At 37.9% G+C, this 17,116-nt stretch overlaps 1 protein-coding gene across 7 annotated transcripts in view; it reads right to left on the bottom strand.

The window, feature by feature from the left end:
* Positions 1-17,116, bottom strand: part of PIP5K1B (phosphatidylinositol-4-phosphate 5-kinase type 1 beta) — a 281,846-nt gene that overhangs the window by 134,416 nt on the left and 130,314 nt on the right. For 5 of the 7 annotated variants that reach the window (XM_039836464.1, XM_039836386.1, XM_039836622.1 and 2 more), the window contains one exon: positions 1,158-1,288. The exons of the other annotated variants lie outside the window; for them this stretch is intronic. In XM_039836464.1, coding sequence (XP_039692398.1) covers positions 1,158-1,288 — 131 coding nt within the window. The remainder of the gene's footprint in view (positions 1-1,157; positions 1,289-17,116) is intronic. 7 annotated transcript variants of the gene reach the window in all.

Genomic DNA, 17,116 nt, shown 5'->3' with positions numbered 1-17,116 from the left:
TATAAGTATTTTGTGACCAGTGTATTTAAAAAGTAACTGTTTATGCTCTTTGCTCATGTCTTCTCCTGAATTAATAATGTTTTCCTAATTGACTTATGAAAGTTTCTAACATATAAAGATTAAAAAAAATTAGGCACAAGATCTCAGAGTATAAGTGTCACCCCAGCCATTCTCACCCAAGCCTCGTAATAACTAATAACAAGTGGCTTATTTGGGAAATATTTTAAAATATGTGTCTGACAAGTAAATCCTCATAGGTTTCAAAGCAAAATAATTACTCCCAAACCCGTAAGTCAATATCTTTATTTTTATTTGCTGATTTTCTTTGAAAAATCCTAACAGTCACGGTGACATTTCCAGTTTAATTATTATTATTTCTCTTCCTATATTAAGCTAGTATACTAGTCTTAAATTTTTTGTTTATTTATTCTGGTAAAATATGCATAATATAAACTTTACCATTCTAACCATTTTTCTGTAAATAGTTCGTGACATTAAGTACATTTATAATCCTGTACAACCATCACCACCACCCATCTATCAGATTCATTTGTTGAATTGATTTTTTTCCTCAAATGTTATATAGAGGTGGCATGTATGAGTAACGGGTGTTTTTGCAAATACGGTATCGAAATATTGGGATTCTCATAAGATTTCTCGAGGAAAGTTAAAAGAATTAAGTTAAAAAGAGCTATATGACTGAATTAGGATACAAGGCCCAATAGTGGGCCCCCACAGCCCACCATTTAAATTAGGGGTAGCAAAAATCCCGTACCAGCTGCTGCTTGTTGGACACCCTTTCCTTCTAAATCTGTGCAGACACTACTCTGTGATTACTACACTCTTTCCCACTGAATCTCAAAGTCTTTCTCCATAAAGTATTCCAGGCATTATCATAACTAATTACAACTGGCCCACAGGATGAAACCTATTTACCACCTCCATACAGAAAATGTGTCTCCATACAGAAAATTACTTTCTGTTACCTAATATAACAGAAAGTAATCATCTGGACTGCTTTGGGTCTGTCAAAGTTCCAACATGTACATTAGTACATTACACATGCAGTGGTAGAAAACTCTTCAGTACAGGAATGTCACAAGGAAAGTTCTTTAGCATGCAAATCATCACAAAAAAAAAAAAAAATTTCTTCTTACCTGGGTAGGAATACACTTTCCACCACATAGAAGTCTTGCATGAGTACATCTCGGTCTGGCTTGGAAGTGAGATTACCCACTGTGTATCCTATTCCCAACTGAATAGCACCTCTGATAGCAGATGATGCAGTCTGCAAAAAACAAAACAAAACAAAAACCCTGGGTCTCAGTTAGCCTTAATAGCTGGGGCAAGCAGCAAAAAGTGGACTTAGATTTTCGTTTTTGTTCCTAAGGCAACAAGAAGGGTGGGTTTAGAAGGATGATCGGTTGCTTCTTTTGAGAGTTTATTCCAAACATTAAGGACCCTTCTTGTCATGAAATTATTTTTGTGGTAATCTTTCCTACCAACATTCCTAAAGCCAAATTATAGTCCTGAATCTCCATCTTTCTTTTATTAAGAACTTAGAAACTTGGTAGAACACTTTCAATATGTAGCATGATAATATCTACCAAAGGATAAATGGCACAGTAGTATTTTAAAAAAATAAATCCTATTTCATACTTATGGATCAGAAAGAGTATTTTATCTTCACAAATGAGAGAGAAAAAATAATTCAAGTCTTTGGAATACACACAGTTTAATTTGGAAATTGCTTAATAGTCTTGCCATAGATCCATATCAAATTTTCCTACATTAATCTGTGATAAAACATATAGCATTGGAACACCAATATTTCCAACTTACTACTTTTCTAATATCATTCAATAATTGACATGTTAACTTGGGGGAATAACTGCCACATATATATGTTTATGTGTATATGTGTATAGTTTTAACCAACATAATAGGAGAAAATAGCAGAATAACTCACTTTAGGAAAATTAGAATATATTCTTCTTAATGGTGCAAGTATGTCATATTTTTATGCCTTGCAGTGCCTAATGTAGTACTGTGTACACAGTGGGAGCCAAATAAATACTTTAATCAGTGGTTCTCAACCAAGGACACATTGCATTTTCTGAAGACATTTTTTCGTTTTCATAACTGGTGATAGTGGTGTTTCTACTGACATGCAGTAGGGAGAAGGGCAGAGATGGTGCTAAACATCCTATAATGCACAGGATAGCTTCTCATAGTAAAGAATTATGTAGCCCAAATATCAATAGTACTGAGGTTAAGAAACCTTGACTTAAATGAATGTAATATAGTCTATTTTATAGAAAGAATACTTTCTTTCTAACATTTTCACTTAGCAAATTCAATACCCATCTCCAGCTCCCTACATGCTTTATTTTTTAAAATTTCTTCACACTTTTAACATCAAAGGACATATCTCTCTTCTTGAAAAAAATGTATCCTCTTGATTTCTATGATAAACATGGTCTTTGGACGTCTACCTTTTCTAATGGTCTCTCATTTCTTCACTGACTTCCCATATTTGCTGTAATTGTAGTGTCCCTAAAAGTTTGTTCCTTGATCCTCAGATTTCTTTAATTATGTAGATAATCCATTCTTAATGGCTTCAAAAGCTGTCTCTATGCATATGACTCTCAGATCTTTTAAACCTATTTGGATGTTTTTCTATCATCACAAACACAGTAGATACAGAACCAAACTAATATCTTACAATATCTTCCACCCCACCCCCAAGACTTGTTTTCCTTAGACACTGTAATCCTCAGTGACCTAAGTTTGAACTCCAAACAAATAACATCTAGCACAGAGCTAGGTCCCCAATTAACACTTTTTGACATCACCTGAAATGGCCACGATCAATCAGTCCTGCTCGGTCACCTCTACCATCACTTTCCCATCGAGTCAAATTAAATTAAATTTTGACTCACTACAGGCTTGCAAACTAGCAAGGCTGTAGTGAGTCAAAATTTAATTTAGTTGTTTTGCTTATTCCACTGCAAATATTACATCACTCTTAGTCTGAGGACAACTACCTACTCTCCTCCTTGCAGGAAGTAAAATAATATCTTGGTTTTTTTTTTCCCCACATGCCTTTTTACTTAAGATCTGAGGCAATAAGATGGCAAAAGACTGAGACTCAAGTCCACAGTACAGCTAGTGCTTAAAAAACGTTTGCTATTTTAATATTCCTTCTGAGATCTGCAATGGCATCAGTGACCTTTTGTACCAATAGCACTGACTTCTGAAGGCTGACGTGATTTTCCTCACTTCAACTTCGCATAAAAATTCCAAAGACATCTCTTCTCCTATCCATCACTAAGAGCGTATGGCACAAGATGTGACATCAGCACTTTCCAGAAGACCCAACACCCCAAAACATTCTGTTCCATACCTATCAATAGACTCACATACTCTCAAAGTGCTTTTCTCTGCCCACACCCCACCTGCCTCTGCTTTCCGGAACTACCTGTATTACTGCTTAATTTAGTCATTTAACACTTCTTGGGCTGCAACACCTGTCAACAGATGGAGTACCCAATTCTTTGTCGACTCCCACCCTGACTCTCAGCAATAGAAAGTGGTTTAAGTTGTAGGAGTCTATACCTGGTGTTTTCAAACTTTAAAAAGCATGAGAATACTGTGTCAAAACAGATAGAAGGCAAAATTACTAAGGTAGTAAAAAGATCAGTGGTTGCCACGAGTTGGGGAAGAGGAGGGATGAATAGGCAGAACACAGGATTTTCAGGGTCGGAAAATACGCTGATACTATAATGGTAGACACAAGTCATTACACATTTGTCTAAACTTATAGAACGTACAACACCAAGAATGACCCATAATGTAAACTACAGACTTTGGGTGATTGTGACGAGTCAATGCAGGTTGTAACAAACGCACAATTTTGGTGGGGGACGTTGATAATGGGGGAAGCTGTGCCTGTGTAAGGGCAGAGGCTATATGGGAAATCTCTGCACCTTCCTTTCAATTTTTATCAACCTACAACAAGTCTGAAAAAGAAAGTCTATGGGTATTAAAAACTGAAACCAAAACCAAAATACAGTTGAGTTGCATCCCTAAAATTTCTGATTGAGAAGGTCTGAGGTGAGGCTTGAGAATTTGCTCTGGTTCTAAAGGGCATTGAAAAAAAAAATCTTTCTATAGTATAATATTACATTTTGAGTCCTTGAAGGAATCAGATTTTGGGAAAGACCCTGTTGACATCTGTTTTGTTAAACCAAAAAACAAACTTGTAATACTTTTACTTTCCTTTCAGGCTCCTTAAAATTCAAGGGTTCTTATGGGAGAAATAATGGAAATTGTAATAAAAGTTATCTTTTTTGATCACTATTTGTACCAGGCACTTGATATATATGGATAGCAGCCACAATTATTATCACAATCTCTCATAATCATAGCACATACATATATAGTGTTTACTAAATGGCAGGCACGGTTTTAAGTGCTTTTGGTTATATAAACTATTTTATTCTCACAATGAGTCTATAAGGTAGGAACTATTGTTATATCCATGTTACTGACTCAGAAAAGTTTAGTAACTTACACTAGGTCACACGGCTAGTGAAGAGGTGGAGGCGAGACTTATACCTGGGGATTCTGGCTCCAGGGTGCAGGTTATATATAAACAAGTACACTGCTGCCTCTGTGGGCATCTCTGAACTTATTTAACCCTTTCAAGGACTGTGAAAATTAGCTATGATCCTACTCATTTTACAGGTGAAGGATTTAAGGTTCAAGAAGGTTAAATGACTTGTCCCAGTCGCACTGTCAATGTGTGGTAGAATGTGGCTATGAAGCCCATGCTACTTACACATCTGTTGTTTTTTTTTTTCCAAAACGAGCCTAGAATCAAAGTCAGAAGTTCTCTTTTAAGTCTGGCTGTTTGACCCCAGAAAAGGTAGCAGCTTTGTGGAAGCCATTCCTTTTGATGAAATAGGAATAAAATGTTTTACTTGACTCTAATTACACCCAACCATGGGTAAGCCCAAGAAAAACAAGCTTGTAAACCACTTGGTAAACCAGTATAAACACCGCTGTTAATGTAATTACTAGCAGCATGGGGAGGTATAAACAAAAGGAGCTATTTTACTGCCACAGGGTGAATGATGCCTCGAGATTTCCTTCTCTCCATCCCCATGTAAAATTAAATGCTTCAGCACTGATGTATTGGGTATAATTAAAAAGCATCCTGTCTACTTCATGGCAATGCGTGGTTGTGCTCACTGTGGCATGTGGTTTCTTGAGTCACAGGAGTAAAGGCCCCATCATCTGACATTTTCCCATTAGACATGGCAGGCGGGTAGGTGATGCTGTATTATTTTCTACCCCAACCACTCTTAAGCAAGATGGCTTTAAAATTGTAAAACTGAAATGCTACCTGGAGTGTCTCTCACTGGCAGATTAGTAAGTCATAATGATAAGGAACCTTTTGTGTACAGCTGGTGGTTGCTCTGCTCTAACCAGCAGTTCTTTCCCTGTAAACTCAGGGCCACGGTCCTCTCCTCCTTTTTCAGAGATACCCACCAGCAAACCAGCAAGCCTGCAGTGAGTCAAAATTTGACTGTCAAAGTCTTTATATGCACACTCAGCCCTTCCAATTTTCTCTGCATGGCTTTGCGTAGGCTCTCAAAGTGCTGGGACATTATTTCCCTTTCTAATACTCCAGAGGGGACCTGCGACTCCTTTAAAACATATAGCTCTAGATTTCAGAACACAGAAAAGCAGAGTCTATTTAATTTAGGATTTTTCAAAGCCTACGTAGAGGCAACATTCTGCCTGGATACTAGAAAAACCACTGAAGCATTTGATACTTAGAGAGAGAACCATATAATATCACAAAAGCAAACCAGAAACATTTACTTCCATAGCTTCTCTTTACTAATGCAAACTTATTCGGGGTTGATGGTAATACTAAGAGGAAAATAATGTCAGCTTGCATTGGTGTAATACAATATGTTATTAGAAACACTATTTTTGAATGATTGCATTTGATCATCTCAATTGTTATGTAGGGAGGGTTTATAATGCCCATTTTATAGATAAACAGACCGTGGCTTTGGGATATTAACTTGATCTAAATCCCTTGGCTAGGGTGTGATGGAGCCATGAATGATCGTCTGGTCTGGAAGGCCCCTCCCCCAGTTCAGCGCTCTATCATTGCACATTGCTTTAGTTGCCTGAATTTCCCCTGCTAGAGAAGAATCTGAAGACATTAGGGAAGCAATGATCCTGACAACAGAAAGATTTTAATGATCTTACATTAGTTACAGGAAACTGCTTTCTACAGTACAATGTCTATGAAATTAGATCACTTAATATGCCATCTGATATCACTGACTTTAAAAGGAAGTATTAAAGTATTTCATGTCAACAGTATTTTTCTAAGGTATTCTGGTGAACTAATTATGAGATTATAGCTAATATATATGTTGCCAGCAAGATTTTTTTTGAAAAGTAAAGATATAATCGTGTTACTACTTTGCTTGAAACCCTCTAATGGTCCCTAGTACCCTCACCTAGTACCCAAACCACTTAGCTTGATACAAAAGCCCATCTTATAATAATATACTCTCCTTATCTCCTTCTGACTCCCGCATCCCAAAATAAAGAAAAATCCCAAACACACACACTCTATCCTTTGAGCAAGCCGACCTTATCAAGTAAACAAAGCCCTAACAACCACATATGAAATGTTCTGCTTATGTGTTATTCCCAAGGAAGGGGGTTCAATGCTTTCTCTTTTTCTCAAAAGGTCCATTTTCACCAGACCACATGTGGGTCTAGAGTCTAATTCTAAATTAGAGATGTTCATTGGCAAGGCACCATAGACTAGGCCATAAAAACAAAAGGTTCAGTAAAAGCTCTTCAAAGCAGGCGGCCATGCTTGTCTGGCCGGGAAACCTCTATCCCTCTCCCTCATTTCCATAGCTCAAGTTCAGCTCCAGGTTCTCCCTCCCATCACTGAACTTATACTCAGTGAAGAAAGCATAGGCCCTTATTTGTCTCAAGGGTGGAATTAAGGAAAAAGAGAGACTGCATGAAACTTGTTGTAGGATTATGGAAATAGCAGAGTTTGCAGGTAGGCAAGCCTAATTTCTTCTCAAAGGAAGTGGGACCACTTTTAGCCTCTAGGCTCCTCAAACCATTTTCAGACCCTTCTTGTGCTAGTTTTCTGTAACTGCTGAAACAAATTAGCACAAATTTAGTGTCTTCAAACAAACATTATCTTACAGTTTGGGAGGTCAGAAGTTCTAAAATCAAGGTGCTGGAAGGGCTGTGTTCTTCTGCAGGCTCTAGGGAAGAATCCATTTTCTTGCCTTTTTAAGCTTCTAGAGGCCAGTCACATTCCTTAACTTCTGGCTCCTTCCTCATCTTCAAAGCCGATGGCATCTTCAAATCTGTCTTCTCTAAATCTCTTTCAATCTCTCTCAATCTTTTTGTTAATGCATCTGCTTCTTTGATCCTCCTGCCTCCCTCTTATACAGACCCTTGTGATTACACTGGGTTCACCTGAATAGTCCAGGCTATCACCCCATCTTGAGATCCTTAACTTAATTACACCTGCAAATCCCCTTTAAGCATGTAAGGCAACGCGTTCACAGGTTCTAGGGATTAGGACGTGGTAGGGCTCCATTATTCTGCGCTCCACACTCCTCTATTTCAATATCGACTCCAGCATTTTTTTCCAAGGTTGCCTCAGGGAGAGAAAAGCTCCCTTCAGAGCTCCAGTCAGGTGCTGTTCATTAATTTAACAAGGATCTGAGAAATTTCTGTCAGTTAGGCGTTGTGCTTGGTGTTGGGGAAATCATGAAACCAAAAAAAGGACATGGTGCTTGTTCTCGCGGGAGTTTCTAGTCTAGCAGGGGAAAGAGAGAGTAAACGAAGATACATACACATAATAATTGTTGTCAGTGCTATAAACAATAGGGTAATGTGACTGAGGTCAAAATGGTGGAGATTCATTTTAGAATGGTAGCATTCGGAGAGGTCTAGCTGAGGAATGATATGTAGGCAAAAGGTAAGTATGGGCCAGGTCATATCAACAAAGGCTGGCTGTGTTCCCACCCCATGCTAGGTACTCTTCTACAAACTGGGGATACAGAAGTGACCTGGCCAGAGTCCTTGCCCTCAAGGAATTGCGAGTCACATAGGAGGTTGGGGGAATCGATTTTGAGGCACAGAGAAGCAGCAGTTCGGGGACCTTAAATTATAAATAAATTATGGTAGGCAACAGGGAGAGCATCAGAATTGGAGGCTGGAAAGATAGGATGGATCTAGAACTGGGCTTTATGGGCCATGCTCAGGGTTTGATGTGTTTTAATAAGGGAGCTGCATTATAATTTGAAAAGGCTCACTCTGGCTGCTGAGTGGAGAACAGATTAGAGGGAATACATGAAGGAAAGTGATTAGGAGGCAGTTGTAGTTCATGTTGAGATGTGAATGCCTTAGAGTAGGGTGATGAGCAGGAAGATCTACAGAGTAGAATTTGAGGTATATTTTGGAAGGAGATAAGCAGGACTTGCTATGAGCTACGAATAAGGGAGAAAAAAGTACTAAAACGACTCCTGGTGTTTTCCTTGAGCGAATGAGAGCTCTGAGGTTGCTTTACCGAGCTGGGGAGATTGAAGGAGGAACACATTTTGGGGAGAAGATTAAGTTTCATTTGAGAGGCCAATGAGACATCCAAATGGAGATGTCAAGAGACAAGTCTGGAGCTTAGAATAGAGGTTTGGGTTGAAATTTTGAATATAAGTGTTTTCAGCATATAAATGGCATGGAAAACCAAAGTAATCTGAAGAGAGGGTGGAAATATTTTAGAAGGCCCCGAGCATGGTCAACACTTAGGGGTTAGGCAGAGGAAGGAGAACCTTGGGAAGAGATTTAAGATTGACTGAAAGAGCAGGAAGAAAATCAGGAAACCATGGCTTCAGAAAAACCAGAAAAAGAGAATTTAAAGAAAAGAGTGACAACAGTTTCAATGAGTGGCTCTTTCATTTGATAATATGGATTTATTTACAACTTGAGAGACTTTCTAAAGCTGTGTGTCAAATTCTCTATTCTTTTCTCATTCATATCATTGACTCATATATAAGTCCAAGTCTAGATCTAGAATATTTGACAAAGTTATTTGATAAACTCTAGTCAAATTATGGCTTCATTTAAACTGTATTTTAAAAATGTTCTATAACCTAAAATATATTAAGTTAAAAAAGCAGGATATAAAATACATGTAATAAAATGTAAAAAGGAAAAACTCATAACTGTATTTATATACACCCACAAAGAAAAACAGGACAAGAAGGAAATATATTAAACTATATGATTATCTCTGGGTGGTGTGACATTGGGTGATTTTTATTTTCAAGCCTCATACTTCTCAGATTTTCTAAACTTTGTGTTATATGTAGGAAAGGAAACGTCCTCTAGTGAAGGTACTATGTTTTCTACAATCTAATTCCTGCTAATGCTAACTGCAATAATAAAATACATTTTGAGGGATGACAAAGGCATGTTTGGGATTGGCTCATCTTTTTATCTTTTTCTTTTAGGTCAAGGCCTTCAAGGCTATAAACCCATGTAACTGTTATACTCTTATGAAGTGCAATCATGATCAACTTTATTTTTGTCTCCCACTGTCCCTCTAAATTTATTCTTAGATCAGCCCCTGCTCTAGGATGAAATGTAGGGCAGGTCAATGAATCTTCTGGTGACTCTGAGGATAAAAGGTCTTTTGTTCATTTCTAGTTATGGATCATTAAAAATGGTCTCAATTGGGGGTTTGTATGTCTAGTCCACTAATAACACAAACTTTAAGTATACTTTCAGTAGGCATCTCCTCTTCCCCTACATGCCTGGCACAAGCTGGCCACCAGCAGTGAGAAGGATTGGGGGAACTTCTTTCCTCTTTTCTGACTGCTGGCTGGAAGCAGAACAGGTCTTGCTTCAGGAGTACAGTTAAGACGTTCTGGGCACTCAAAGAGACTTGCTATACATCTCCCTCTCGTGAGATGCTTTCATAGGATCTGCAGGTATCCCCTCCAAAAGGCAGTTGCGTTCTCACCTTTAGGAGAACACAGCCCTGGCTGGCCATTCCATGTTGTTCTTCAAGGTCTTCACTTAGGCTCAGAGATGATCACATGTCAGCTTAATCTCTATCTCAGTGTCCTCAACTGTTCACATATCATTTATGCTGAAACTCTGGGAGTTGACAGTCAGTCCCCACTACCAACACACTTCACCAGAACTCCCTCTTAGCTTTGCCGCCATAGGAGCAGCTCACCAAGAATTCTTCTGTTCTTCCAATTTCCCAGAAAATACTATGATCTATTGCATCCACCAGGCTCCAGGGAACACATATCACGCTCTTCACTGGTCTCACCGAAGCCTTCTTCCCAGTGCTTTACATGATGGGCAGACACTCACCTAATATTCCACCTAGTGGGAGTTACTCATGACATATCAACACCTCTCTCCAAAATTCCTTTTCTAGCATCCATATTTCACAGCGGGCCAGGCAAGATCTTTTATGGACCCCAGGTTATACTAAACTGGACTTAGATCACCTCTTTCCCCAAGTTCTTCATGGCGGGCTGGCACCTGACCTTGGAATGGGATTAAAATACTTCCACCTTTTCACTTTGTAGTGTCCTGGACTGATTCACGGGTCCTGCTGATAACTTGGAGTTTGGGTCAGCTGCACTAATAAGTGAGGTGGAATGCTCACTAACCATTCTACCTGCCACAGGACTACCAGACTCAAGATTCTTGGGCTTTAAAGAAAATATACCACCTTCCAGCTTAATAACTTTCATTGTTTTTTGTTTGACTCTCTGTAGAAATGAATCTAAATTTCTTGCTTGGCTTCTAAGATTTTCTACAATTTAATCCCTAATGCTAACTGCAAAAATAAAGCCCAAATGCTAACTTTTGTAAAAAACAAAACAAAACACCCCTGAAATTAGGTGTTTTAATTCAATACAAGTTTATTTCTTAATCAAGAATAGCCCCCTGTGGGTGTCCCTGATTGGTGTCCTTTCCTCTGTTGGGTTATATCCTTCTGGGAAACTCTGATATCCCCTAGGGTCTCAGAGTCCTCCAAATGCAGCTGGCTGATAGGAGAAGCAGAAATGGTAGAGGAACAGCCACTTCTTACTTCTTACTACTTTGTCAGAAATCATAGTGCAGGATATACACCCCAGTTCTGCTCCTCAAGCCTTCTCCATGCTTCTCTGTGTCCTGGGACGTTACGTTAGCTATGCTAAAGGGCTTCCTAGCCCTATGGCTTCCAGTTGCGTTTGGCCAATAGGACACCCATATGGAAGATTGAAGAGAGGTTCGAAAGTGACATAAGGGTGTTTACTCCCTTCCTTCTCTTCCTGTGGGTTCGACTCAGACTGGTGTGTCCTTCTAAATGTTACAGCTCCTTTCCTGTGAGCCTCTCCAGATAACTCCTATTTTGTGTCCTAGAATCTGTACCATTCTCTTACTTCCAGGCCTAAGGGAGGTAAGAGGGTATGTTCTGACCTCAAAAGACTGTACTATCACTTGTGGTTTCCTTATACTCATCCCACATCTTTGCAAACAGTTCCTTTCTTAAACTCTCTGCAATTAGTCAATTTGAGTGTGCCATTACTGTGCAGACTCTCTAGATAAAGACCCACTTATAGTCCATTAGCAAGGATGAGTCACATGGCCTCACCGAGATACAAGGAGGGCTAGCTGCTTTCCAGCTCCAGCTTTGCTGTGGAAGAGGGATCACAAATTCTGATGGATAGGTTCTTGTCTTGGCCACACCACAGATCCCACTGCCTGTACACAAATTCACAACTTTAGCTGAAATATCTCGCTTAAACTTGCCTTGTGATTCCTAGTCTCTGCACACATTGATCTCCAATGCCTTTGATGTGGTCCTTCTCCATTCCCCTCAGGTTTCCTACCTACTCTTCTAGATCCAGTTCTACCATTAGTCTCTTTATACAGTCATAGTTCATACAGCAGCTGACATAATTACAACATTCTCACAGTATGAGTGGTTTCATAAACGACTTTTGAGGTATTCTGTTACTTTTATGGCTGGCAACTACTTTTATGATACAATTTCTGCAACCATTTACATTTTCAAAAATAAGAAAACTGCAGTACCAGTATAATGATGCCCTCCCCTGTGCCTGCATGGACCACCTATGTGGTGAAATTACCTCATAATAAGGTCATTCTGATCCACTAGGCACTAAACAACCTTGGAAGAAGCCCAAGACAGATTTACTTTCTATTTAATTTTCCCTAATTCTAAGTACTCTTTTAACAAGATCCCAGTGTATCCACTTGTTTGAAGGAAGATTTAATTTTCTAAATGTACTAGAAAAGGCAGAACAAAGGTGTTTCATGGCTTCTTTTTATATGATTGGCAGTGAAGCACATACTTTCACTGGAATGGAAAAGCATATTAAGCAAAAACTTTTTATTACCAGAAAATATTGTACTCTTACGTATTCAACAGTGGTAAATTATTCACACTTAATAGCTCTTAGAAAAGATATGCCATCAGTTGCCGATTAAATTTTTGATTTAGGATAGAACAGCATTATGAATGCTGCCATATTAGTCTTTTAGAAATATTACAGCGTAGCTGACACATTTGTCATAAATGTGGTACAGTATAACACTATTCCTACACACTAGGGAAAAAGTTTCATGTTGTATATTCAAATAAAAGTAGTATTTGATATACATATAAATTTAGATTCAAAAGATAAAAATAAGGATTGTTTTTTTATCCTTCTAGAATCAACAAAAAACAAATTTCACATAGAGTACTGTCTTTCTTGGCAAGTTGTCAATTTTAAAGATAAAATATTATATCAATGCTAAGCCCTGTTTTGAAAGAATTAGCATAATATTTATGGCAGACATTATTAGTTGTCCCCAGTATCTATTTACCTTTCTTATTTAGCAGTTGTTCTCAATGAGGGTTGATTTTGTTCCCCAGGGGACATGTGGCAGTGTCTGAAGACAATTTTGATTGTCACAACTGGGAAGTGCTGCTGACATCTATTGTGTAGAGGCCAGGGATGCTGCTAAGCACCCTCAATGTACTCCACACAACGAAGAATAATCCAGGCCCAAATGTAATAGTGCCAATGCTGAGAAATCCTGTTACGCAGTGACAGAAATTTTAATTGGGTATTCTCTTGTAGCCAGGTATAGTCATGTGACTAATTTTTGACCATTGAGATGTGATATGAAATGTGTCCAACTCCCAGGTCACACCCTTAACAGTAATGGTAGTGCCCTCTGCAGAGATGAGGACTAGAGATGAAGCAGCCCCCCTTGATCACATTTTGAAAGCAGTACATTGTGGACAACAGAAAAACAAGATAGAACCCTGGGCTCCTGATGACTCTACAGAGAAAGTAAAAACCTCTACACTGTTATGGGAAAGAGAAACAAACTTCAGCTTTGCTTAACCCACAGTCACTCTGGTTCTTGCTTCTACAAATAATTGAACCTATATTTCAAGTGCTTATAACCTATGAATTTATAACCAAACACTCTTTACTTGAAAAGTAATGCAGATTCAAAAATACCACAAACTGAAAGAGAAATGTCTACACAGATAGCATCGCTTAATTTAAAAAGTTAAATTGTAACCCATGCTTACTGAGAAAAAGTCAAACAACTCTTAAATACAGAAAATAAAACACAAATGCCCCTCCTCAATCTTGCTCTTCAGGGTTAACTAATATCACTTGTTTGGTGCGTGTCGTTCTGGACTTTTTTTCTCTACACATAGAAAATATATGAACATATCTATAAATTAATAAAAGTCGATTCAACTACAAATGCTCTCTGTGCTTTTCTTCTTTCACACAGTATCCTTCCATGTCCAAATATTCTTATTATTTTTAATGGTTATATATATTTTCATAATTTGTATGTAGCACAACTGTTTTAATGACTCTCCTATTAGGGTTCGTATTCTCTCTTTTTAATAGCAAATAATGTGTAATGGACATCCTTAACACTTATTTCTTGTGTATTTCTGCAGCATAGTTTCTTAGAAAAAGAATTTCTGAGTTAAAGGATAGGAATGCTTTTGATAGGTATTGCCAAAAACATCTTCTAAAAGAGATTTCCTCAATTTAGCAACAGAGTTGAAGAGTGCCCTTGTTATCAAACGCTCACCAACACTGGTATATCATTAATATTGTTAATTTTTCCCAATCTTGCTGTTTTAGTTCACATTTTCCTGATCAGCAGAGAGGGAGATCTCTCTGTAAGTTCATTGTATTATTTGCCTTTAACTTCATAATTTTCATTTTTTATGGCTACATACTAATAACCATGCTCGATTATTTTATACCAATTAAAGTTAAAATGCATTTATAAAATAATCCCCATGGAGACTTTAAAACAATAGGACTCCATGCCGGTTCTTCAGAGTTTTTATTTATTGAAATTGTAAGCTCTCACAGTGCATAAACTGTGGCTATTCTTTATTATCTATCAAATAAAGTTCTTCTTTGCTCCGTTTTAGTGTAATAAAAAGTTTCACTTCTCTAGACAATTTTTAAAATTTGAAATAGTACTTTAGAAAACTCTATACCCATGTTTATAATGTTTTTTTTTTCAATAACGAATAAGAAATGTACTCCTTAACTGGCTCACTGGGACAGGGGACTTCTGGAGAAACACATAACTGGGGGTGAGGTGGAGGTTGAGAAACACGCGTAGGCAGAGAGAGGTACAGAGAAACTGTACAAGTGCTTGTCTATCTGACCCTTTAGAGTCTTATACTAGGAAAGGAACTTGAGGAATAGCTTTTCTGTAGTGAGAAGCAACTGGGTATCCTTAGCTGGATTTTTTCACATTATGGTAATATCTTTCTTTCCATTATCTCTGCTTCATTTCTTTTTTGGGGGAATGAATGTTGCACGCTGAGACCATGTTGCCATTCTACTAGCTGACTGGCATTTTCTGAGTACTTATTGTGGTCCAGGCATTGTACTAAGTGCTGTAGAGGCGCCTTCTCCTTTCTATGCATATATCTTCATAACAACTATACAAGGAAGGTAGACTATTACTCCTGATATACCTAAAATGAAACTGATTCAGAAACACAAAGACGCTTACCCAAAACCACACAGTGAGGAAGTGACGAAGCTGGCCCTTAAACCCAGATCTGTTAACCTCAAGTCAATGCTCATAACCACCGCATCTGACAATTCTAACATCTGACACAGAAATAAGAGATATCAACTTTGCCAACTATACATTTCAATATAGCACAGGTCCAGCTAAATTCTATGGCTAGTTTCACTACTTGTTTCTTGGTGTGTGAGCCTATTTCCAGGCAATGCCAAGCCAGCTTATATTCTTTTTTTATTTTTTTTTTATTCTCCAAATCCATAGTTAAGTCTTTTTGCCCAGAGGTGTGGAGGTGGGTCAGGGTCAAAGCCAAGCATCACTCCTATAAGAGTTTCAGGCAACATTTTCACAGAACTCTGTCAGTTCAGGTACATGGAGTCATGGGTACCATTTGGAAGGCATACTAGATGGGAACAAAGTGATCAGGTTTCACTGCAAGGCTAGTACATAAGGACATTTAATAAAGGAATTAAAATCTAGGCTTGTCTGTCAGCTTTATATAAGACATATATAGGACAACCAACTCCTCTCCACTCAAAGAAACCCTTCAGCAAACTCTACTCTCTCATCACTCTTTCTGGCCTTATATTACCCTCACCTACTTTGAGAGGGTACCAACACCTACCCCTGCCCTACATCTCCTGCCATGCCCCACCCTCAAGCTCCTGCTGCATATGAATCTGAACACACACACACACACACACACACACACACACACACACACACACACTGTGGTTTCTGGTTTAGGAGCGGGAGAGGATAATCACAACTCCTTCAGGGAGGCTTAGATCTGCAGGGAAACAATATACTTCTGGAAATACCAGTGACATAAAAGAGCTTGTTGTTGTATCTTTTATTGCTTACCCCAAGAAACTCTGAACCTTTCCATTTAATTCCACTAACTGACTTCAGTTTTTAAAAGAAGAATGCATTTAGTGAAGAAGGGGAAATAACCCAGTGCTATGATATGTTGGCAGGACCATCGGCTACTATTTTGCAGTTAATTAATTAAGGAGATAAATTCTCTGACTTCATAAAACAGGAGGGCTTAACTGCCCTCCATTTACTCAAAAAAAGAGGACAAAAACAGAAATGGAGCTTACTACTGGGCAGTGGTCACATTTTTTTCCATTTGTGCCTCAATTTATATTACACTTAATTTTTTATAACTAAGTTTTGTAATCTGTAAAAAGTAAATTAAATAAGAAAAATAACAAATGGTATAGAAGGCCCAGAAGAACTAAAACTAGCTTAGCTTCTTTTTTTTTTTTTTGCTTCTCTTTTCAAATCTTTCTCGGTTTAATTTTTTTCCCTTAATTCTCGTGGTAAATTCTTGACAGAGGGAACTTTATTTTTATAGATTTATATATTATATATATTATTCCTATGACATATACATATGGTATATGTTATATTATTCCTATGACGTATACATATGGTATATGTTATATATGACATATATATACATATATATATATATACATACCAGTTAGACATATGAGTAAGAGATGAGTAAGAGATATATCTCACCCATATACATGATATCATAATACGCATATAACATATATCATATGTATGTGTTTTAAGACTAAATAAAACTCATGGGATAAAAAGGCAAAGCTCAAGGATCCAGGAACTATAAGAAAGAGAAAGGGTTATGATTGCTAAATGAGACAGAATGATATATAAAACAAAATCAATTTTACAAACTAAAAATACAGTGATTTTTATAGATCAACAGTGAAAGGCATCATCTGCTAGTGATGAGCTGTTTCCCAGTCTTCAATCACTTTTCTATACGCGAGCCCTAAACACTCCTTATAGAACAGGACCAGCAGATGTGTTGACTAAAAAATGATGGATATTGATATGAAAAGAATGGTTTCTCTTTAAGTTTCTATGATCAAGCTGTCTTTTCTGAAAGAATGGGGAACGT

Source organism: Pteropus medius, unplaced genomic scaffold, assembly GCF_902729225.1.
Source record: "Pteropus medius unplaced genomic scaffold, Ma_sr-lr_union100, whole genome shotgun sequence".
Classification (NCBI taxonomy): domain Eukaryota; kingdom Metazoa; phylum Chordata; class Mammalia; order Chiroptera; family Pteropodidae; genus Pteropus; species Pteropus medius.
This window is presented reverse-complemented; position numbering and strand designations above follow the sequence as displayed.